General features: G+C 37.7%; 1 protein-coding gene across 1 annotated transcript in view; it reads right to left on the bottom strand.

The window, feature by feature from the left end:
- Positions 1-10,536, bottom strand: part of LOC135713471 (bleomycin hydrolase) — a 40,766-nt gene extending 30,230 nt beyond the window's left edge. Inside the window, exon 1 of the mRNA XM_065236596.1 lies at positions 10,212-10,536. Within this exon, the coding sequence (XP_065092668.1) occupies positions 10,212-10,221 (10 nt within the window). The 5' untranslated portion in view covers positions 10,222-10,536. The remainder of the gene's footprint in view (positions 1-10,211) is intronic.
- Between the last annotated feature and the right edge of the window lie 9,895 nt (positions 10,537-20,431).

The following is a 20,431-nucleotide window of genomic DNA, read 5'->3' as shown; positions in this document are numbered from 1 at the left end:
AAAGTACTCAATAAATGCCTCAATGGCAGCGTTTTTAATGTGTCCGAATTTTTTCGTGTTCAACCTTGAATGTACAGCTATGCCTCGATATATGCACATAATACGGACCGCATATAAGGAAACCGCATATATGGAGTCCACGGGATTTGGCTTAATTGATTCCAACATGGAATATCTCGTGATCCTGGACATATAGAAGGTTACTGTCTTGGGCAAAGTTGCTCAGTGGATTAAAGCTATGAAGGTTGAAGGATAGTAATTCAAAATTTGATCAATACGCGACGCTAGTGGACACTTGAAGTTCCTGTACCCGCTGTATCTCGGAATCCTTGCCATACAGAAGGCTACTCTCTTCAGCTAAGTTGTTCAGGTAACCAAGTTCTTTCGAATGGCCACCATAATAATTCAGAACTCTCTCACAACGCGGCGCTAGTATGCACATGAATTTTTTGTATGAAGCTGTACATAGAAATCCTTGCCATATAGAAGGTTACTGTCTTCAGTAAAGTTGTTCAGGATACCATGTCCTTTTTGATGGTGCCCATATTAGTTCAGAACATTCTTACTACGCGGAGCTAGCAACAATTAATTCGAAACTAACGACTAACTAGGCAAGTTCATAGGACATAATGTTTGCAACGAAAATGGAGAGAGTTTCAAAACATTCTTACAAATACAATTAATGGACTGCTATTCAATGAGATTCAACAAAACATTACTGGAGACCTGGTCAAATGGGAACAAATCATCGCAGATAGACCATGCAGTTGAACATCCAAATAAATTCAGAATACAATATATACGGGCAAACTGGACAGAACTAAACATTGATCATAAAATGTTGATATGTGGTATCAAATTGATTGAAGAAATTGAAAAACCAGAAAAAAAGTTACATCGATAATCAGCGCATCAAACTTACAGTTTAAAGAAACAAAGAAAAGATATCATGGAGAATTAGTACAAAAAGGCAACGTGTCAGTAGAAGAAATAGGGATCAATGAGGCATACAACCAGCTAGTAACTAAATTAAAGTCCGCTGCAAACAGTGTTTTGAGAAGAACAGGAATACCAACAATTCCTAAAGGAAAGACAGCACTGAAAAGATTGAGAAAGGCACAGAAGAGTACTAGAATCGCAAAAGAACGAGGGATGGACATAACTATTGCAAGAACTAATATCGATATAAGACGACAAGAGTATAGGCTGGCAGTAAGGGACCACAGAGAAAAAGAAATTGTGAATGTCTTTAATAACTTGTCAGTGTATGAACCAGGAAAACGGATAAAGAGAACACATCAATACCTGAAAAAGTTTGTGAAAACAAAAGGAAGATTGACACAACCTACCATAACATTGGCGCAATGGGAGAAGGACCTTGATGATACCATAGGAGACGAACTAATCACTGAAGAAGATAGAGAAGAAACAGGACCAACAAAGGAAGAAATCAGCATGATAATACAAAATCTAGCAAATGGAAAAGCAACGGGGCTGATACAACAAAAAAAAATGAATTTATAATGTATGCTAATAATGAAACTATAGAAGAGATGTGGAAGATTGTAAAAAAAAAGTTTGGGAAATGATGAATGGAAAAAAAACAATTCAAGTACCAATACCTAAGAAAAAAGGGGCTAAAGTGGCTGCTGAATTCCGACGAATCACATTATGCAACATAGGCTACAAAATATATGCAACTTGGTTGAAAGAGCGATTGAAACGATACACAGGAAAACCGGGAATGCATCAGGCAGCCTTCACCCCGGGAAGATCGACGGATGACCAAATATTCATAGCAAGGAGAGTGACTGAAGAACGATGGAATGAAGGAAAAATGACTTTCGTAGCATCGATTGATTTGAAGAAAGCATTTGATAGGGTCGATATAAAATGTATTAACAGGATTCTGCAAAACTGGAAGGTTCCTCATCATCTTATCCAAAGGGTTTGTAATGCTATCAACTTAGAGAAAACCAAAATCATATGGGAAGGAGTACGCACAACTGAAAAGTGTAAAGGAATGGGGATCAAGCAAGGGTGCCCAATGTCTCCGTTTATTTTCACTTTAGTTATCCAAGATGTCTTAAAAGAAGTTAAGGAAAAAGTGAAAAACTTGAATCGATTGGAGGAAAAACATTTGAAGCTTCCGAAATTACTGGCTTTTGCGGATGATATTTTAATACTAGCTATATTCAAAGAACTTGAAATCATATTAAAATATCTGAAAGAAGCTCTAGCAAAAGTAGGTCTTGAAATAAATGCAGAAAAAAGCTGCATCATAATCAGAGAACCGATGAGTGATCGAAATATACCGAAACAAATAGAACTAAGCAACGAGCAATTTCCGGTGAGGGCAAGTATAAAGTACCTGGGAATTCATTTGACGCAATGTTTGGATAGATCGATGACTACGAGACAAAGATACAGGGACACGATGAAAACTGCAAGGGTGGTAATAGAGTTTATGAAGCGACACAATCCTCCATGGAGCTTAGGCAAATTGATATATAAAAATGTCATCTCTCCTGCAATTACGTATGGAACAAAAACGGCAACAAATTTGAAAAAGAACAGGTTTTCAATAGCAAGATATGAACACCAAATAGTGCGAGATATATGTGAATATGCAAGGAATAAACCCCCAAAAGAAATATGCGTAGCAAATCTTTTAGAAGGGCAAACTGCAGTCAAAAGAGCGAGAGTACAAAGTATCTGCTATTGGGGACATATACAAAGGAGACCAGAGGATCATCCACTGAAAAGAGCAATGAACCTAAGAACCGGTAGAAGTAAACTAGGAAGATCGGCGTTCACGTGGAACGACACAATTAAGAAGGATATGGAAAAATTACCGGAAGTGGAAATAGGAAAATGGAACGAGTTAGCAGAGGAAAAGGAATGTCTCAAAAGAAAAGCGGAAGAAATTTATAAACTGTATTGTAGCGAAGACGATGAGGAAAAGATTTTCCAAACAATAAGATAACGAAAAGCGTAGTACGAAAAATCAATCTAAAGATAATGAAGCCATGATAAATATATGAAGAGAAACATTGAAAATAATATCTAGGTAGCCAGAATCAAGAATGAGTCGAGAAATGATTGAGCTAAGCAGACGGATTTACGTTAAGGGGTAAAGTGCACTTCATCAAGTTTGTTGGCAAGTAAAAATAAAAAAAGAACTTATTAATTTTTGGAGCCATGAAGCAGTGAAGCGTTCAATTGAAACAATCAATTATTTAAATATCATTGGGTACTATGGACTTGGTAATTAAAAAAATAAAATTAATATGATAAATTAGCAATAGAATTAAACTAAAAGCAACATGGCTTCAAAATATCAAAATATCATATCAAAATAAAACATATTACTTACTAAATACGCACAGGGCATCGTCTGCTGACTATTGCCGCGGGTATATCGTGGGAGTCCCAGGTACCCGGTTCAAGCTTTAGTTGGTGGCGGTGGCTCTTCTTGACCTTCTACCCCCTGAGTAGTAAGTGTGAATAAGGGCGTCTATGTGATGTTTTGCTGTACCTGTTGTGGATATCTAGTGCATCCTGTTCCCTTAACTTGTTGAGGACACCCTGTCTTGCCTCAAAAGTTACCCTTTTTGAAGTACTAGTCTTCACAACATAAAGGGCACCATAACGGAGCATGAGATTTGATCAAATTATTCACAGTTCTACTTGTCCAACGCCCACGGCTGGGTGAGGGATAGAGGATGACACACACACACACACACAAATACCCCACAATATGAAATTTTTTGGAACGGAGCCGACGTGTGAAGGCCGGAAATAGATGGTTGATGCCACTTTGAAATCCAAGGTGGAAACTTCCGGCTAGTGAAAAAGTGTCAAATATCCCACAATATAGATATTTTTAGAAAGGATTTTTAGAAGCCGGAAATAGATGATTGGCGACATTATGTAATTCAAGATGACGACTTCCAGTCTGTGGACAACTGTCAAATACCCTACAATATGGGTTTTTCGGAACGGAGACAACAAGTGGAAGCTGGAAATAGACAATTGGCGCCATTTTAGATTCCAAGAAGACGACTTTCGGATTGTGAAAGTGCCAAATACCCCACAATATGTTTATTTTCAGAACGGGGATGACGTGTAGAGAGGCCGGCAATACATGATTGATGCCATTTCAGAATTACAAAACAAACGAAAGTTGCCATCTTGGGTTATAACATGGCATCATTATCCATTTCCGGCGCTATATGTTGTCATAGTCCCGAAAATACACATATTGTATGGTACATATTTGAAACTTTTTCACAAACCAGAAGTGGCCATATTTTATTCCGATAATCATCTATTTTCGGCCGCTACACGTCGCCTATGTTCCGCATATACCAAGATTGTTGGGATACTTTTCCACAAACCAGAAGTAGCCCGATTGGATTCCAAAATGGAGTCAATTATGTATTTCTGGCCTCTACACGTTGTTCCTGTTCCGAAAATATCCATATTGTGGGGAATTTGGCAGTTTAAAGCTTTTGCAACATACACAAGAAATTCATATGCACACTAGCACTGCGTAGTGAGAGATGTCTGAAATTTGAAATCCAATATGCTGGCTTTTAATTTTCTAAAATCCCAGAGGGTAACTTCCGGTTTACTAAAATCTAAGATGGTGATGGTTTATGAAAAACTGTCAAATACCCTACACGGTAAGAAAAAAGTAGCCAACGCATTAGTAAAGAGTACCTAAAATTAGGTATACAGCTCATAGTGCACTGTTGGTTAAAAGAATCCACGTTTATTTTACCCAATTTTGAGTATATGCATATGGATGCGTTTTTTTTTGGTTTACCAATAAACAAAATAAATCACAAAAACTAAAACCATGCGTGGAAGCAAACATATTCTGGATTGAAAACAACAAACATTTGTCTCTAACATTCTTCAATACAGCTCCCATAAGGCTCTGTTTGCTATCACATTATTCTGCTGCATCATTACGAACTTTGTGATGGGTAGTTTTTACTTTATGTTGGATGAAAAAATAATCCCGCGTATTGCTGCCTGTTGTTTTGATGTGCGTGTGAGACGGTCTAACAGAAAAGGCAGACGAAATCGAGTGATCGTGCTATTAGCGCTTCTTATATGTCTTTATTCTGATTGATTTCCCAAGTACTGAAAGACGAGTGGTGAAGATACAGGCCTAATAATCGCAACGTTCATGGGTCGAGTCCGGCCTGTTTCCTTTTTCAATTTTTATGAACATCATTCATTCCTTCCAATCATCAAGTAATTTCTACCCATCCAAGCCCTTCAGGTTAGGTTAGGTTATCCCTTCAGTGCGAGTGATCAAAATTGAGTACATGGGACTTTACTTACTTTTGGCTTCCCACACTTTAGTACCTAGTTGGGTGAAATAAACCTAATTTTGGGTACCTTTTTCTTACCGTGTATAATATAGGTAATTTTGGAATTAACAGTAATCAATTATTTATGCCATTTTGGAATCCAATATGACTGCTCCCGGTTTTGTAAGATCTTAGTCTTCCGGCTTAAGAAAACTTTAAAATACCCAACAATATAGGTGTTTTCGAAATGGAAACTACGATCAGAGCCGGAAATCGATTATTGATTGGTCAAAGATGGTGGTTTCTGATTGTCAAATACAATTTTTTTTTATACGGCGACTTACAAAGGCTTGAAATCAAGGATTTACGCCTTTTTGATATCCCATATATCCAAGCACCAGGTTCAAAATATAGACTAAAGGGTGATACGGTCAAAATTTGGTCAAGGGAAAACGCGTGTAAATCGGTGAAATCGTTTATTTAAAAAATCAAATTAAATTTCTTTTTCAAGTTCAATTAGTATAAAATTCAGGAAAAATATTCAGTTAGGCTTCCGCTTTTCCAAATCCGAATTGCCGGGCCTTACGCTTGACCCCTGCCATCAGATTTTGTACAGCCACCTTGTCCACCTTCTTCGCCGCAGAAAGCCAGTTTGCCTTGAACTGCTGCTCGCCCTTAGCAGTTTTTTGGTCTTCTTTAGGTTCTGCTTGACAATAGCCCAGTATTTCTCAATTGGGCGGAGCTCTGGCGTGTTGGGCGGGTTCTTGTCCTTGGGAACCACCTGCACGTTGTTGGCGGCGTACCACTCCATGGCCTTTTTACCGTAATGGCAAGATGCCAAATCCGGCCAAAACAGTACGGAACAACCGTGTTTCTTCAGGAAAGGCAGCAGACGTTTATTCAAACACTCTTTCACGTAAATTTCTTGGTTGACAGTCCCGGAAGCTATGAAAATGCTGCTTTTCAAGCCACAGGTACAGATGGCTTGCCAAACCAGATATTTCTTTGCGAACTTTGACAGTTTCATGTGCTTGAAAACATCTGCTACCTTTCCCCTTCCTTTTGCCGTATAAAACTCCTGTCCCGGAAGCTGCTTGTAGTCGGCTTTGACGTAGGTTTCGTCGTCCATTACCACGCAGTCAAACTTCGTCAGCATCGTCGTGTACAGCCTCCGGGATCGCGCTTTGGCCGTCGTATTTTGTTTATCATCGCGATTTGGAGTCACTACCTTCTTGTAGTGGAGGCGAACCAGCCTAAGGCTGAAAGCCTCCTAAATAAAGCTAAATAATAATAATAATACCTTCTTGTAAGTCGATAGTCCGGCTCGTTTTTTGGCTCGATGCACGGTTGTAGACGATACACCCAGCTTATTTGCGGCATCTCGGAGAGAGAGGTTAGGGTTTCGCTTGAAACTACCGGCAACTCTCTTTGTCGTCTCAGCGGCTTCCGGTTTTCGATTTCCCCCCGATCCAGACTTCCTGGCTGTCGACAAACGTTCCCCAAACACTTTAATTACATTTGTAACGGTTGATTTGGCAACTTTTAGCGATTTTGCCAACTTTGCGTGCAAGTAGCTCGGATTTTCGCAAAATTTTGATACGCTGCTCTTCTTGCTTAGACGGCATTTTGACAACTGAAGAGTGAATTCCAAAATCAAAATAGGAGCAACATTCTACACACACACACCTTCAAAATGAGGGGTGTTCAGGTTTTTTTAATGCAAAATTGAAAGAAATACGTCAAGTTGATATTGACCAAATTTTGACCGTATCACCCTTTATATTTATAGTCTGGCAGATAGAATCTCGGGAACCAATTGAGCTTTCATATAGCGGAACCAATCGAGCATATCACGAACAACAACAGAAAAGAGCTCATCAGCTTTTGCGAACAAAACCCCTTTCTCGTGACTCAAGGCTCGCCTTCACATACTAACACCATCATCGGGTTGAAAAAAGTTTCCCCTATCCAGTGATGCGGTTAATTTGCGTTCGGTTGGTGGGGAAAAAATATCAAAGATTTGTTTATATAAGTTGATAGCACCTTTTTCCATTGTTGGTCTACAATATATTGAATTGGTTCCGCTTTTTGGTAGATTGAAATTTTATCCGTCATACTATAAATATAGCGACTATAGTTCAAAGGACGTAGAATGGATTGTATCACATGACGTGAATAAACTTGAGGATGCTTTTATGATCATATTCCAACAGTTGATAATCATAACATTTGATAACGGTAGAGATGAACTAGCCTAAGGCTAAAAATCTCTTAAATAAAGCTTAATTTTTAAAAAATTGATAACGGCACAAAAGCATTCCCTAATAAAAATTGTATGGTTAATTTGCTTAACGACGTGTTCTGGGTATCATCCAAACCATTTATGGAAAAGTTCAATGATTTGGGTTATCGTTCGTTTATGGTTATTTTTTATTAGGGTTTGTAAACAAACTTTCTAAGGCCCTTTACACGCGAACCAAAGTACGTCCACGCAAACCTACAACATCATCGGATAGAGGCAACTATCACCTTTCCGAAAGTGGTATTGGTTTGCGTGGGCGTACTTTGATTCGCGTGTAAAGGGCCTTAGAAGGTTTGTTTACAAATGCTTTTGTGCCGTTATCAAATGTTTTGCCTGATATGTAGTTCTAATTCTGAAAGTCATGCCCCAAACAAATTTATTGAACTGAATTAATTTCTTTATTAACCTTTGTACGTAACGCTTTCTAACTTTTTCCTGCACTAAGTTATTTAAATGGTAGCTTTTTACCATTGTACCTTGTTAAAAAACGTTAAATTGTTTGCATTATTTTTCAATTACAGATTGGTAGCAGTTAAATATTTGATCTAGGGTGGAGAACGGCTCCAGCCCCCACAAAACCGTATTCCAAGCAAGGGATAAACAATAACTTAACAACAACGCTCATTTGTGTTCTTCTAAACAACATATGGGTTCTGTCGTGTCTTCCGGAGATTATCTGCTTATTACTAGGCATGTGATGTAGTGGGCTCCGTGGCCTAGTGCCGACCATTTCTGCTTACTGATTAGAAGTTTATGGGATCTATCCCAGACCTCTTTACATTACTGAGTTGATCAGGGTCGTATCATTTGCTCATCAGGCTTTATAAGATAGCACCTCTTTCCAAAGTGCATCCAGGTCTAATCGACGATTTCCTCTAACAAAAGGCAGTAATAAGTAGCAGTGACGCATTAATTTAATTACCGGCACCGTTATTGAACGTATAAATCTAGCGTTCAGAATCATACGGACCTTTCTCTTTCACTAATGACTCGGTGCATTTGATGTTGGTTTTGCTAACTATTACAAACTTTTACTATACTGTGTAGTAAAAATTTCTTAAAATTGGTTCAGTTATTCAGAAAATCGATGAAGATAATCGATCATCGCAGTTAGGCCCTTATAATTCTAAACGCTAGAATTAGTTAGCTTATGTTAAGCTCTATTGATTTGGATCTATGTGCAATTTACTGGTTCCTGTCAGTCAGCTCATGTTCAAGCTCAATTTTAAACCCCATCTCCTCTTGTAGCGGTAATACTTGACCGGTCATAAATTCATATAGGTGCATACCTATTTCTATTATGAATGATTTATTTATTTCGATACACTAACTAAGCATACATTACATTAATGATTTTATTTAGTCGACATTTGAATCAGGCATCAGCCACTCGGAGCCGTCAAACGTAAACAGAAAGTTGAGCAGAAAGTAATAAAAGCAATCCCACGGCCAGTTCGCAAATAGAACGCGAAATGCAACGAGCAGAATTCTGTAGGTCACCGATTCCGTTAATTCGAGGCCACCGTAGCACAGAAGAAAGGAGCATACCCATACATAGTACTTTGCTTTCCATCTTGATAACAGCAATGTGTAGGCCAGGGGAAAGCCACAAGGGTGGCATAAATGAAAAACCGGATTACCTACAACAAAAGGAAACTGCGAGTAAAGCATAAGGAACGGATGAAAAACCAAAACAACAAAATGCTAACAGTACAGTCTATCTTCTATGTGCTGGTCAGGAGGTACTCGCTAGCTACAGCTGATGATGCTGATACCCTCCCTACCACCACATGATACGGTATCTTTCTACGAGAATGGGATGGTGGGCTAGAAAGCTCCAAGAAGTTCTGAGAAGCCTTCTATCGACTGCGAATGAGTAGACGAAAAGTAGCACCGAATGAGGGAGTTGGTACGGGACCGTGCGTCGATCGTGACTATTTATGTACCCGAGCTGAACGAAGCGGACGGGATAGAGAATACGAGATGATGATATTTACAGCTATAATTCACCTACTGACTGACTTTTTATACGACGCTAGGCAAAGAGAAAGGGTCGACGGATGTTTATAAAAAACAAGTTCCAATGAACGGTATCGGTTGTTTTTTGATTTACTACAACACAACTAGGTTTGCACAGCGATTGGGTAGGAGAGATAAACTATCGTGTCGCGGTCGAGCTACCTAAAGCGTTCGAAATAAGCAAATTGCATTTTGCTAATGACGACGACCTAACTGGTGTTCCGTCATCTGCACTCGAGGCGCATCCAACTTTCACATTAATTTTCATTCTTTTCAGTCCGACAAACAAACATCCTCGGACGGCGGTCGTTTTCGGGGAATATGCTGGACGGCGCTCGCACAAAGAAAGCATCCATCAACAGTCAAGACTCTTCCTCTGAGGCAGACAAAAAAGGGGAAAAAATTAGAGCACACGGCCAGACAAAAGATGGTGACCACAAGACCACACATTCGCATTTTGCACTGCTAATCCCTTGTTGAAAGGAACTCCCAATTATTATATAAGCCACGCAGATAAAAGTTTCACCCTTCCGACTCCCATACAAAGCAAAGATTGCACTTACTTGGAAACATTATTGATCCGGAATTGCACTTGCTGCAGCACTATCAAAGGCTTCCACTCAGTAATCCAAACGACGGCTTGCACACGGGCGAGTTTCTGCTGTATACTGCTTCTGAATCGGGCTACTTACTATACAGTCGATGCCGAAGATGGTACAAACGCTAGTGTAGACTATCAAAAACTAAAATTTAATGATATCTAAAGTGGACGAACGATTCAGTCGCGAGCAGCAAGTAAAAGATACAATCTGACGGTTTCTGCTTGCGGTAGGATGGCCGACGTCGTAAGCACTGATTCGTGAGAGAATGGTGCGACGGTGACTTGCCGACTGGATGCAACGTCTGTAAACAGGTGAGACCATGTGGATTCGTTGTCTCTTTCGTTCGCAGCAGTTCGAATAGTTGATTAATAGTGACGTCAAACTCCGTCATCTATTCAAACAACAGAGGAACGAAAGAGACAAAAACTTCTCTGGGACTATCTTGTTTACATTTCATTGCACTGAATGGTCAGCAGCAGCACTCAGCAGCGATAAAGTGAAGTGAGTTTCAACTTCTCACCATCTTGATCTCACGTCTCATAACTCCGAAACTCTCCTTCACTGTTATTCAGGGATGCCAGATATACAGACATGGATTTATTTATAAAGAAATTAATTTGAAAACGGCACAAAACCTTTAGCTCGACCTTTAGGCGGTGAACCATTTGCCGAGTTAAATTTAACTCTTGGTTAAAAGTGACATTTCGAAAGTTATTTTCTATGTTCGAAAATCCCCGTGCTGTCGATCGACCGGTTTTCGACCCACGGTTGTCAAAATTTAACTTCTTGTCTGTCAGAAATAACCATGCTCGGATACACACCAAATTTCTTAAATCTTGTTCGGTACTTTTTTTGCTGGATTTGTTCGGTGAAATATCATTTTTACCGAATGCTTTGTAAAGAGTATTATTTTACCAATTTTCCGCAATCATAACTGCTGAATTTCCGTAATTTGCAGAAATTTGCCGAAAACTGTAAATCAAATTTGCTGATTGAAACTGTAAATGGCTGCGATTCCGCAATTCTGTAAAAATTGTAACGAATGCACTGTACAATTCATATTTTACAAAAACAAACAGCAATAAAGTACAGCATTTCCGTAAAACTTACTGAACAGATTTGTAAACTTTGTACCGTCAAACATAACCTTTGCTGCCATTTCGATGTTGAGTGTAATTCGGTTTTATGTTGTGAAACGTAAGTACTTTACTTTTTTTGCTAGATTGTGTTCAATTTACAACGAAAATTTAATCAGTTTTCATTTTTGGGTCAATTAATTTCAGACGCCATGGACGTTAGGCAATTCAATATCCTCCTCAAAAGTGCTGAGTTCGGCTCAAAAGTCCACGGTTTGCTGAGTCCGGCTTCATTACTGATTTTTTAATGAAGTTTTGTACGAACTCAATATGGAAATGCCTATTAAAAATATATGGTTAAATAGTCGGATGAATTTTTGGGTTGGTGAAAGAAAGAAACAAATAATCAATCAATAAAAATTCTAATTTTTATGATTTATTCTGAAAAAAAAGTACAGTAGATTCGGTAAAACATATACTGAACGCTATGGTAAACTTTACTGATCGTTCAGTAAAATTCACAGTCCGCAGGTCAGTAAATTTTGACAGCGCACAAGCGAAGAAATTTTACCGAACGGATTGTAAATTGAAAAATTACCGAATGGATTACCGAACGTTCAGCTGTTCCATATTCGGTAAAAATTTACAGTATACTGTAAAAAAATCTTAGTGTGTAGCAGGGTTAATCGATAACTTTCCATCTGTCAAATTTTAACCAAAAGTTAAAATAATCCACTAAATGGTTCAGAGCCTTAGTAAACAAAAGATGTACACGCTATTTTCAAAACTAGCCCAAATTTTGGTAGAATTCACCCAGATCGGTCAAAACTGAACCTACCCAAATATGGGTAAACTGTGATGGGAGTGACAAGTTGACAAATGAACAAATTTGGGTAGTTTTGAAATTGCGTGTATCACTTAAACAATATTGAAATCTAAATTGACGAGTGCACGGATGGATTTGAGTTCACTCACTCGACAAAAAGTGACACAACAGCGGGGCCCTGTTTACTAAAAATGAACACATGTGTTCATTTTTAGTAAACAGGGCCCCGCTGTTGTGTCACTTTTTGTCGAGTGAGTGAACTCAAATTCATCCGTGCACTCGTCAATAGTAGAGTCGGTGTATAATGAGTCACGCCAAGAGAAAAACAGTTGAACTCGCATCACGGTTTTCGGAAGATTCCCATTCTTTTCACTTGGCAACAGAGGACTTCTACAACAACTTCAAATGACTTCTAGCGAGAGAAAAAATATTGCGGCTGTAGTAAATCATTATATCAGTGATTTTGTCAAATTATCTTAACAAAAAATAGTAGAAATTCTTATTACTAATCATTACCGAGCGTACCCCATGACAATTTAACGCTCACTGCGTGTTTATGCTCATTTCTTCGATTATATTTTATATTTTATTGCAATACCTTTCGTGGACCTTTCATAGCATCGTAATGTTTATTTATTTTGCACGATAGGTAGCCGGTTTGACAGTTCAATAGGTAGACTTGGCTTCACTCTTGGCGTGACTCATTATACACCGACTCTACTAAGGCTCTGAACCATTTGGTGGATTATTTTAACTCTTGGTTAAAATTTGACAGATGGAAAGTTATCGATTAACCCTGCTATCCGAGCGTGGTTACTTTTGACAGACAAGAAGTTAAATTTTGACAACCTTGGCTCGAAAACCGGTCGATCGACAGCACGGGGATTTTCGAACATAGAAAATAACTTTCGAAATGTCACTTTTAACCACGAGTTAAATTTAACTCGGCAAATGGTTCACAGCCTAAATAGTATAAAAGTTACGCTAAATCGCAACTCTCCGTACCGACGCAAAGATCGGTATAAATGGAGAGAATGCAAACTTAGTATAAAAATGGTTTATGCGTGCCATAGTATAAAATCGAAATATACTTACAATGCATAGATACGGTTTATTCGAGAGAATGTCTTTTTAGCTTCTTTATTTTATTAATGGTAAATATTATTGTTTTAAATATAAATAAAAATTGTCTCAGGAAGGTTTTTTAATTATTTTATATTTTATGAATACTATTTACAAAATACTTACAATTTCGATGTTCATTAAGATGAACTCGTGTTCACGCTGTGTAGCTGCCCAGCAGATCACAGGCGCAGTTGAAATCCGTCGGAACAAAGCTCGAACGAAGCTGCAAAGAGAATCCAAATGTTATTTTTCCTGTCATTTTAGTAAACACTGATCGAATTCCACTCCGTTATTCGGACTTAGTATAATTTTGACGAAAATTTTAATCTAACCAATGTATAAATTTTGAAAAACCATAAAATGCATCAAATTTAATCTATATTCATTTTGTAATATTTTTGAGTGTAACCCGAATAAACAAGTACACTAAAACAAAGATAATAGTTAGGAATACTATTTTGCAGAAAACACTTATTTTCAGTATAACCATATAACTACGTTTAAAACCGTTAAATCTACCATGATTTCGGTATAGTTGACTATAAATATAATAAAATTTACTACCATTCTGTCAAAACTACTATGCTTACTCAAACGGCATAGTAGTTTTGATAGAAAAAATAGTAAAATTAAATGAATTTCGTTTCTGCAGAAATCTATTGGTGGGAGTATTTAATTTAAACCATCAATATAGTATTTTTGCCAATGGATTTTGTTTCTGTGTACACGCAGAGAAATATTTTTTAAATTCAAATGGATATATTTTTGGCTCAAAGCCTATTATATTTTAGGTATTCATTCAAATATATTATTCAGTTAATTCAAAGAAAAATATTTTTGAATCAACAAACCGGTTGTAGAGTCAATAATTTGTTTGTTGATTCTAAAGTCCATTTTGTTGATTCTAAAAACCATTTTGATGATTCAAAAATATGTTTTGTTGAAATAGTGGTACAATATGTTTGAATCAATATCAAAATACATTAGGCCCTGAAACAAAATTTCATTTTCTGCATGTTTTATAAGGGTTCTACACCAGTTATCGTTATAAAATTATTAAAGTAAATAATAATATGATAACCTGAACCATATCGATGATAAATGTAATGATAATGTACGATTTTACCACAGACAAACAGACATAACACTCACAAATTGTTCATCGCACAAGCATTTAACGGTCAATTTAAAAGTATTTCAGTTGGTAGTACTGCCACCTGTGGCGCGCATAGTCAATTCCCTTGCGTTTGACGTTTACACACTACCGCCATCTGTTCAGCGTACTACCCACCACAGTGTATTCAACAGATGGCGGTAATGTTTTAGCGACGATGTTTTACAATGAAAAATATTCAATGTGTTATGTCTGTTTGTCTGTGATTTTACCATAAACTCAATAGGTCTTTAATTATATTAACCAAAAACTGTGTTCGCCAAAATATTCAGGGAACAATCACATCAAAATCAGAGATGTCCCATTTTTTAATTACTCGATTAACAACTAATCGTTTTTTTTTTGTTCGCTGTGCTGCCATTTTTCCACCAATGAGAGTGCAGCACATGTTTGAAACGATCGGTGAGGGCATCTTTAGCGGCGATCCAATTGGTTGGTTTGGTCTAAAATTTTGGAATAGTTCCAGACCGAGCCCTTGCACTGGTGGTCTATTTTTGTTTTAGACTAGTTCTAAAATGTATTTTGTTTTTAAACCAGTATAGTTCTCGGTATATTTTGAACTGAATTTGGAACAAGGCAAGCACTGTTCCAAACTAGTTTGACAGCTGTCGCACTCGAGATTTTGTGTTGTTTTGTTTCGTTGTTGGGGTTTTATATCTGCAAAACAAACCGATTTAGTTCCTCGATTTTCTAAGAAACGTGGGCGGAACAATCGACTACTGTTGACATTGGTGTAGTTCCAGCTAGAGCTAGAGCGATAGATCGCGCTATCGGTGCTGCTGTTGCTGGCGGCCCTATCGTCGCAGCTGCTCAAGGATCACAAGGGAAACATCCGGACGCTTCTGTTCTGCAGGATTTTTTATGTTGTTTTTGAAGGTTATATATATACCGCTTGGGAAACCAACTTTCGATCCGAGGCTCGGAGGGCGAGGTTTTTATACCAATCGACTCAGCTCAACGACATCGGAAAATGTATGTGTGTGTTCATGTGTGTAACGAAAAAAATATGCTCATGCTTCTCAGCAACCGCTGCACCGAATTGGACACAACTAGCGCCAAATGAAAGGTACTGTGGTTCCATTGAACGCTATTGAATACTTTTGGATTCCGTCAACTGAATCTGGAGATTGCAAACCTATCATGCGACACATCAAATCACATGCGAATTCAAAAACAAAATCATTGGTAATCAAATAAAGTACCCAGGACCACCTTGGCCACTTCCGGGCATGTTCTGGAAACTCCCAGGGAAGTGGCCAGTTTCTGACTTGGTCCAAAACTCATCATGTGACACATCACATCACATTAGATTTCAAAAGCAATATCAATGGTAGTCAAATATAGTGCACAGAATCATTTTGACCCCTATCGGATATGTTCCGGGCACCTCCAAGGAAATGGACAATTTCTGATTTAATCCAAAACCCATCATGCGCCACATAGCAAATCACATTAGATTTCAAAACCAAGATCAATGGAAGTCAAATAATGTGCCCAGGACCACCTTTCTTACTTCCAGGCATCTTTCAGGAACCCCTAGGGAAGTGACTAGTTTCTGATATGGTCCAAACCCTTTGAATTGACACATAAAATCTCACAGAAATTGAAAAACCAGATCAGTTTAAGTCAAATATAGCAACCGGTGAACACTCGTGTTTATTTCAGTAACCGTGGGACGTGATTTGTGATTAACCCCGGTCCCTTTCAAATTGTATTATTATTTATGTACGGTCCTTATATTTAAATTACGTTTCACATTCATCTAGTGATGGCCGATTTTCATTCGAATAATCGATTAATCGATTAACGAACCGAAAAGTAAAATATTTGTAATCGGTTATATCCTAAGAGGAAGAGGAAACAACTGGCTTCTTACTCTTTTATTTCTATCTCCATCTCTATCTTTATCTATCTCTATCTCTATCTTACGCACATGAAATCGGCCAATCAGGAGCTGGTTCACGTTTGACAGAAAAGTGGTTCATTTTCGCCCCCGTATTGTTACCTGTTCTCTTAGGTTATATCATGCCGATATAAGCATTAACATCTCCAGAGGATCATCACCGATCGTTTCAAACGTGCTGCACTCTCATTGGTGGAAAAATGGCAGCACAGCGAACAAAAAAAAAAAATAATCGATTAGTTGTTAATCGAGTAATTAAAAAATGGGACATCTCTGATTTTGGTGTGATTGATTTGATAAAAATGCACGGATAGAAATCTCCTTATACCTTTTGGCAAATTTCTATTGCTGATTATTCATAAAATGTATAAGTCAACTAATAAGCAGACGCCTTGCAAAAAGTTTATGAAGATCATGTGTCAAATGAAATGTATAAGCGGTCACATATACTTTTTATGCATTCTTATAGGACCTATATGGTTTGTCTTATGGAATGTATGTATAAGGCTGATGTTTGGCAAAAATGTATAAGTGAAACACATGAATAAAATAATTGATTTTCGTTTCGTGTGAGCGCAAAATTTCATCTCTACCGAGGGGGCAGCAAAACTACAAAATTACCTTGAATACGGGGGGTATTCATTGATGAAAGGGACCATGAAAGAGGACACTAAAATAGAAAGTTTTTCTTTCGACAGTTTCATCTTAGTATTCATCTTTGAATATAGTGCTTAGATCCACATTGGCCACATTCTGGTATGTTTCGGGAACCCCCCCCCCCTCCCCCGGGTACAAAATGGTACACTGTTTGCACACTGTCAAAGATCATTGTACACAAAATTGGCATATCAAAGTTGGCACTCGTGGAGAATAGAAGAACCTTGAGAAGAACAATGAAAGTGATGATGGTTTCCACGGGGAGGTATACGAATGCAATCTTAAAATGCTTTTATTTTGCAAATAGAGCATTTTATTTAATTCTGGATGCTGCTACAGTGGTAGAAAAGCTGAAATCTATGTTTACACCTAAAAATCTGAAAAGATATAATTTTTTTCTTTATTGTCTATGTATACTGAGTAGTCCTAGGGGAAGGACAGCTCCAAGTATCAGTATCAATACCGATGGTGGAAATATTAAATATTTTAATATGTGTGATATTTGCGAATCTTATAATTAGTCTGACAGTTGTTTTTTGTTTGTTTTTGACTATTTTGGTTTTAAGTGTACATTTGACATTCGTTTAATCAAAAATGTATTTCACACGAGAGGCAAGTAATTCCTTTGTGATCTTGCTGGGCACCGCCACCAAAATCCGCTCCTTGTTCTCATAAATTCGGCATTTTTTGGTAGCTGTTCTCAGTGCACATAATCGGCCATTCCCAGGGATTAATTTCCACGAATTCTTCATCGTATGTGAACCAATGTGCTGTTCTCCGATGGAACTGGGATCGATTGACAAAGCCGCCCTGTTAACGGAATCCCAGAGTGATGGTTCCGTGGTCGTGTTACGCTCGATTCGCCATCAGCATGCAACTTAGAGAGATTTGTTGCTGGGGGAACGTCCAGTACCGTTTTTATCATGAAAAGCCGAAGTCGAAATCGATCAGAGCTATCGAAAACGAAAATCTAGGTAAAAATTATGACTAACAGAAAGCTGCAGTAAACATAAACAACAATGGTGCAACATCATTGAGTGTATGCGTTAAAGTTACACTGTTATTTTTTTTACTTTGATGCTTTCCGCTTGACAGTTAATATCATTAACATTTATACTAAAAATTATAATAACTACCAATTTGAGCAATTTTTACATCAAATATTACTTCAGATCAAGTTGCACTTCCCCTAGGAGTAGTCCTTAAGTTTTCTACTAATGTAGCATTAACCAGATTAAAATAAAATGCTTGATTTGCAAAATAAAAGCATTTTAAGGTTGCACTCCTATACCCTACACCTCACCGTGCAACCTTTATCACACTCATTGTTCTTCTATTCTACACGAGTGCCAACTTTGATTTGCCAATGAACTTTGTTCAAATCAAAACAAAAATACTAGCCCATCTGGTGGCTGATGGCACAAGCTCCTAAAAAAATCTATTACAGCGAACTACATTATTTTAATTGACCACTTTGTCAAGCAGTTTTGGCGTGACTTTCTACCACCGATTTCACAAAACTGGACCAACTAATTTCTATTTTTTTATGAAACTCACAAATGTTGGCTGCTTTTCTGGTGGTTCTAGAAGAAAAAATCTCGAAATAATGTTTTATTTCAAAGTTCGAGTGGTAGTAAACGTCATTTTAACTGCTCGAATGAAGTAATTAATTGATTTCTTCGTCAGTTAGCCGTCTGTCACTTCGTTTGTGCAATTAGTTTACTCATTTTTAGAAGCTTCACCCAGAGTCAATGTTATAATAATACCACAGACAGACATACAAATTAGTACCGTTGTACTATAGAGGTAACTCTAAGACCAGAAGGTCCCGAAATAACGTGCTCAACTTTTTGGCTCAGCTCTGGTACTCTCTTCGGTCCCAAGCTCGGTCCCAAGCTAATCGATTCACCTCTCGAAACATAGGAAAAACCAATAACCCCTCATTTTATCTGTCAAACTTTCATAGCGAATCAAAACAAACATAGTGTAGTAATAGAATTTCAACTAGAATAGGGTACGTTAATCGTTTGCTTGGGACCAATAGGCTACTAAAGTGGTGAGCCAATTTAAAATCGTTAGTTTCATATTGATTGTTGGTTGTACTGCTTTAAGCTAGTACCACAAATTGTACGTTTTGAGGTACTAGATTAAAGAAGTACAACGATAGAGGTAACTCTAAGACCAGAAGGTCCCGAAGAAACGAGCTCAACTTTTTGGCTCAGCTCTGGTACTATCTTCGGTCCCAAGCTAAATCGATTCACCCCTCGAAACATAGGAAAATCCACTAACCCCTCATTTTATCTGTCAAACTTTCATAGCGCATCAAAACAAACATAGTGTAGTACTGGAATTTATACTAGAATGGGGTACGTTAGTCGATTTGCTTGGGACCAATAGGCTAGTCAAGTAGTGAGCCAATTTAAAATCGTTAGTTTCCATCGGTTGGTACAACCATAGAGGTAACTCTAAGACCACTGGGTCCCGAAGAAAATCATTATTATTTTTGGCTCACTCAGTACCAGAACAACGGTCCCAAGCAGTCCCAAGCTATTTCACTCACCCCTGCATGTTCTGCATGAATCCACACACCCCTGATGTTATCTGTCAAACTTTCATAGCGAATCAAAACAAACATAGTGTAGTAATAGAATTTCAACTAGAATAGGGTACGTTAATCGTTTGCTTGGGACCAATAGGCTACTAAAGTGGTGAGCCAATGTAAAATCGTTAGTTTCGTATTGATTGTTGGTATAAGAGTCCCACCAAGAGTGAAGCCTTAAGTACCAATCGAACTGTCAAGCGGGGTACCAAACAAGCAAAGTAAATAAACATTATTGTTCCCGCAGCCAGTGAACTACAAGTATTGCATTCATTACTGACAATATTTTAGTAATTTTAGATGAAAAACATTTCTTCGCTTTATTTAGTACATTAATATTAATATTAATAAGTTGTACCAAGCACTTGTTTGAACATTTTTCAGGTTCTATAATAATTATTGTTCAAAAGCTCCGTTATTGGCACGAAATTTTTCACTTCTGAATGAAAGTCATCCGATACTAACGCAAAAAATCTGGTTGCCGTTTACTATGACGAAAAATAAACCACAAACGCACTCTGACGAAAAATAAATCACAAATGCACTGCTTGTTCGCTACGTTTTCTCTTGGCCGGACTTTTATTATAACACATATGTACACTCAAAAATATTACAAAACCCATATTGATTAAATTTTATGTATTTTATTATTAATCAAAATTTATACATTGGTCCGATTAATATTTTCTTCAAAACTATACTAAGTCCGATTATCGGAGTGGAATTCGATCAGTGTATACTAAAACTATCAAAAATGACAATGTCAAACACGATGGCACTCGTAGTCGTTTTTCAGTTCACGTTGAAGGTGATAACGTTCT

Source organism: Ochlerotatus camptorhynchus, unplaced genomic scaffold (assembly GCF_037179485.1).
Source record: "Ochlerotatus camptorhynchus isolate MF236.1 unplaced genomic scaffold, CSIRO-AGI_Acam_v1.1 ptg000556l, whole genome shotgun sequence".
Taxonomy (NCBI): Eukaryota; Metazoa; Arthropoda; class Insecta; order Diptera; family Culicidae; genus Ochlerotatus; species Ochlerotatus camptorhynchus.
The sequence above is the reverse complement of the archived record's forward strand: the minus strand, read 5'-3'. Positions and strand labels throughout refer to the sequence as shown.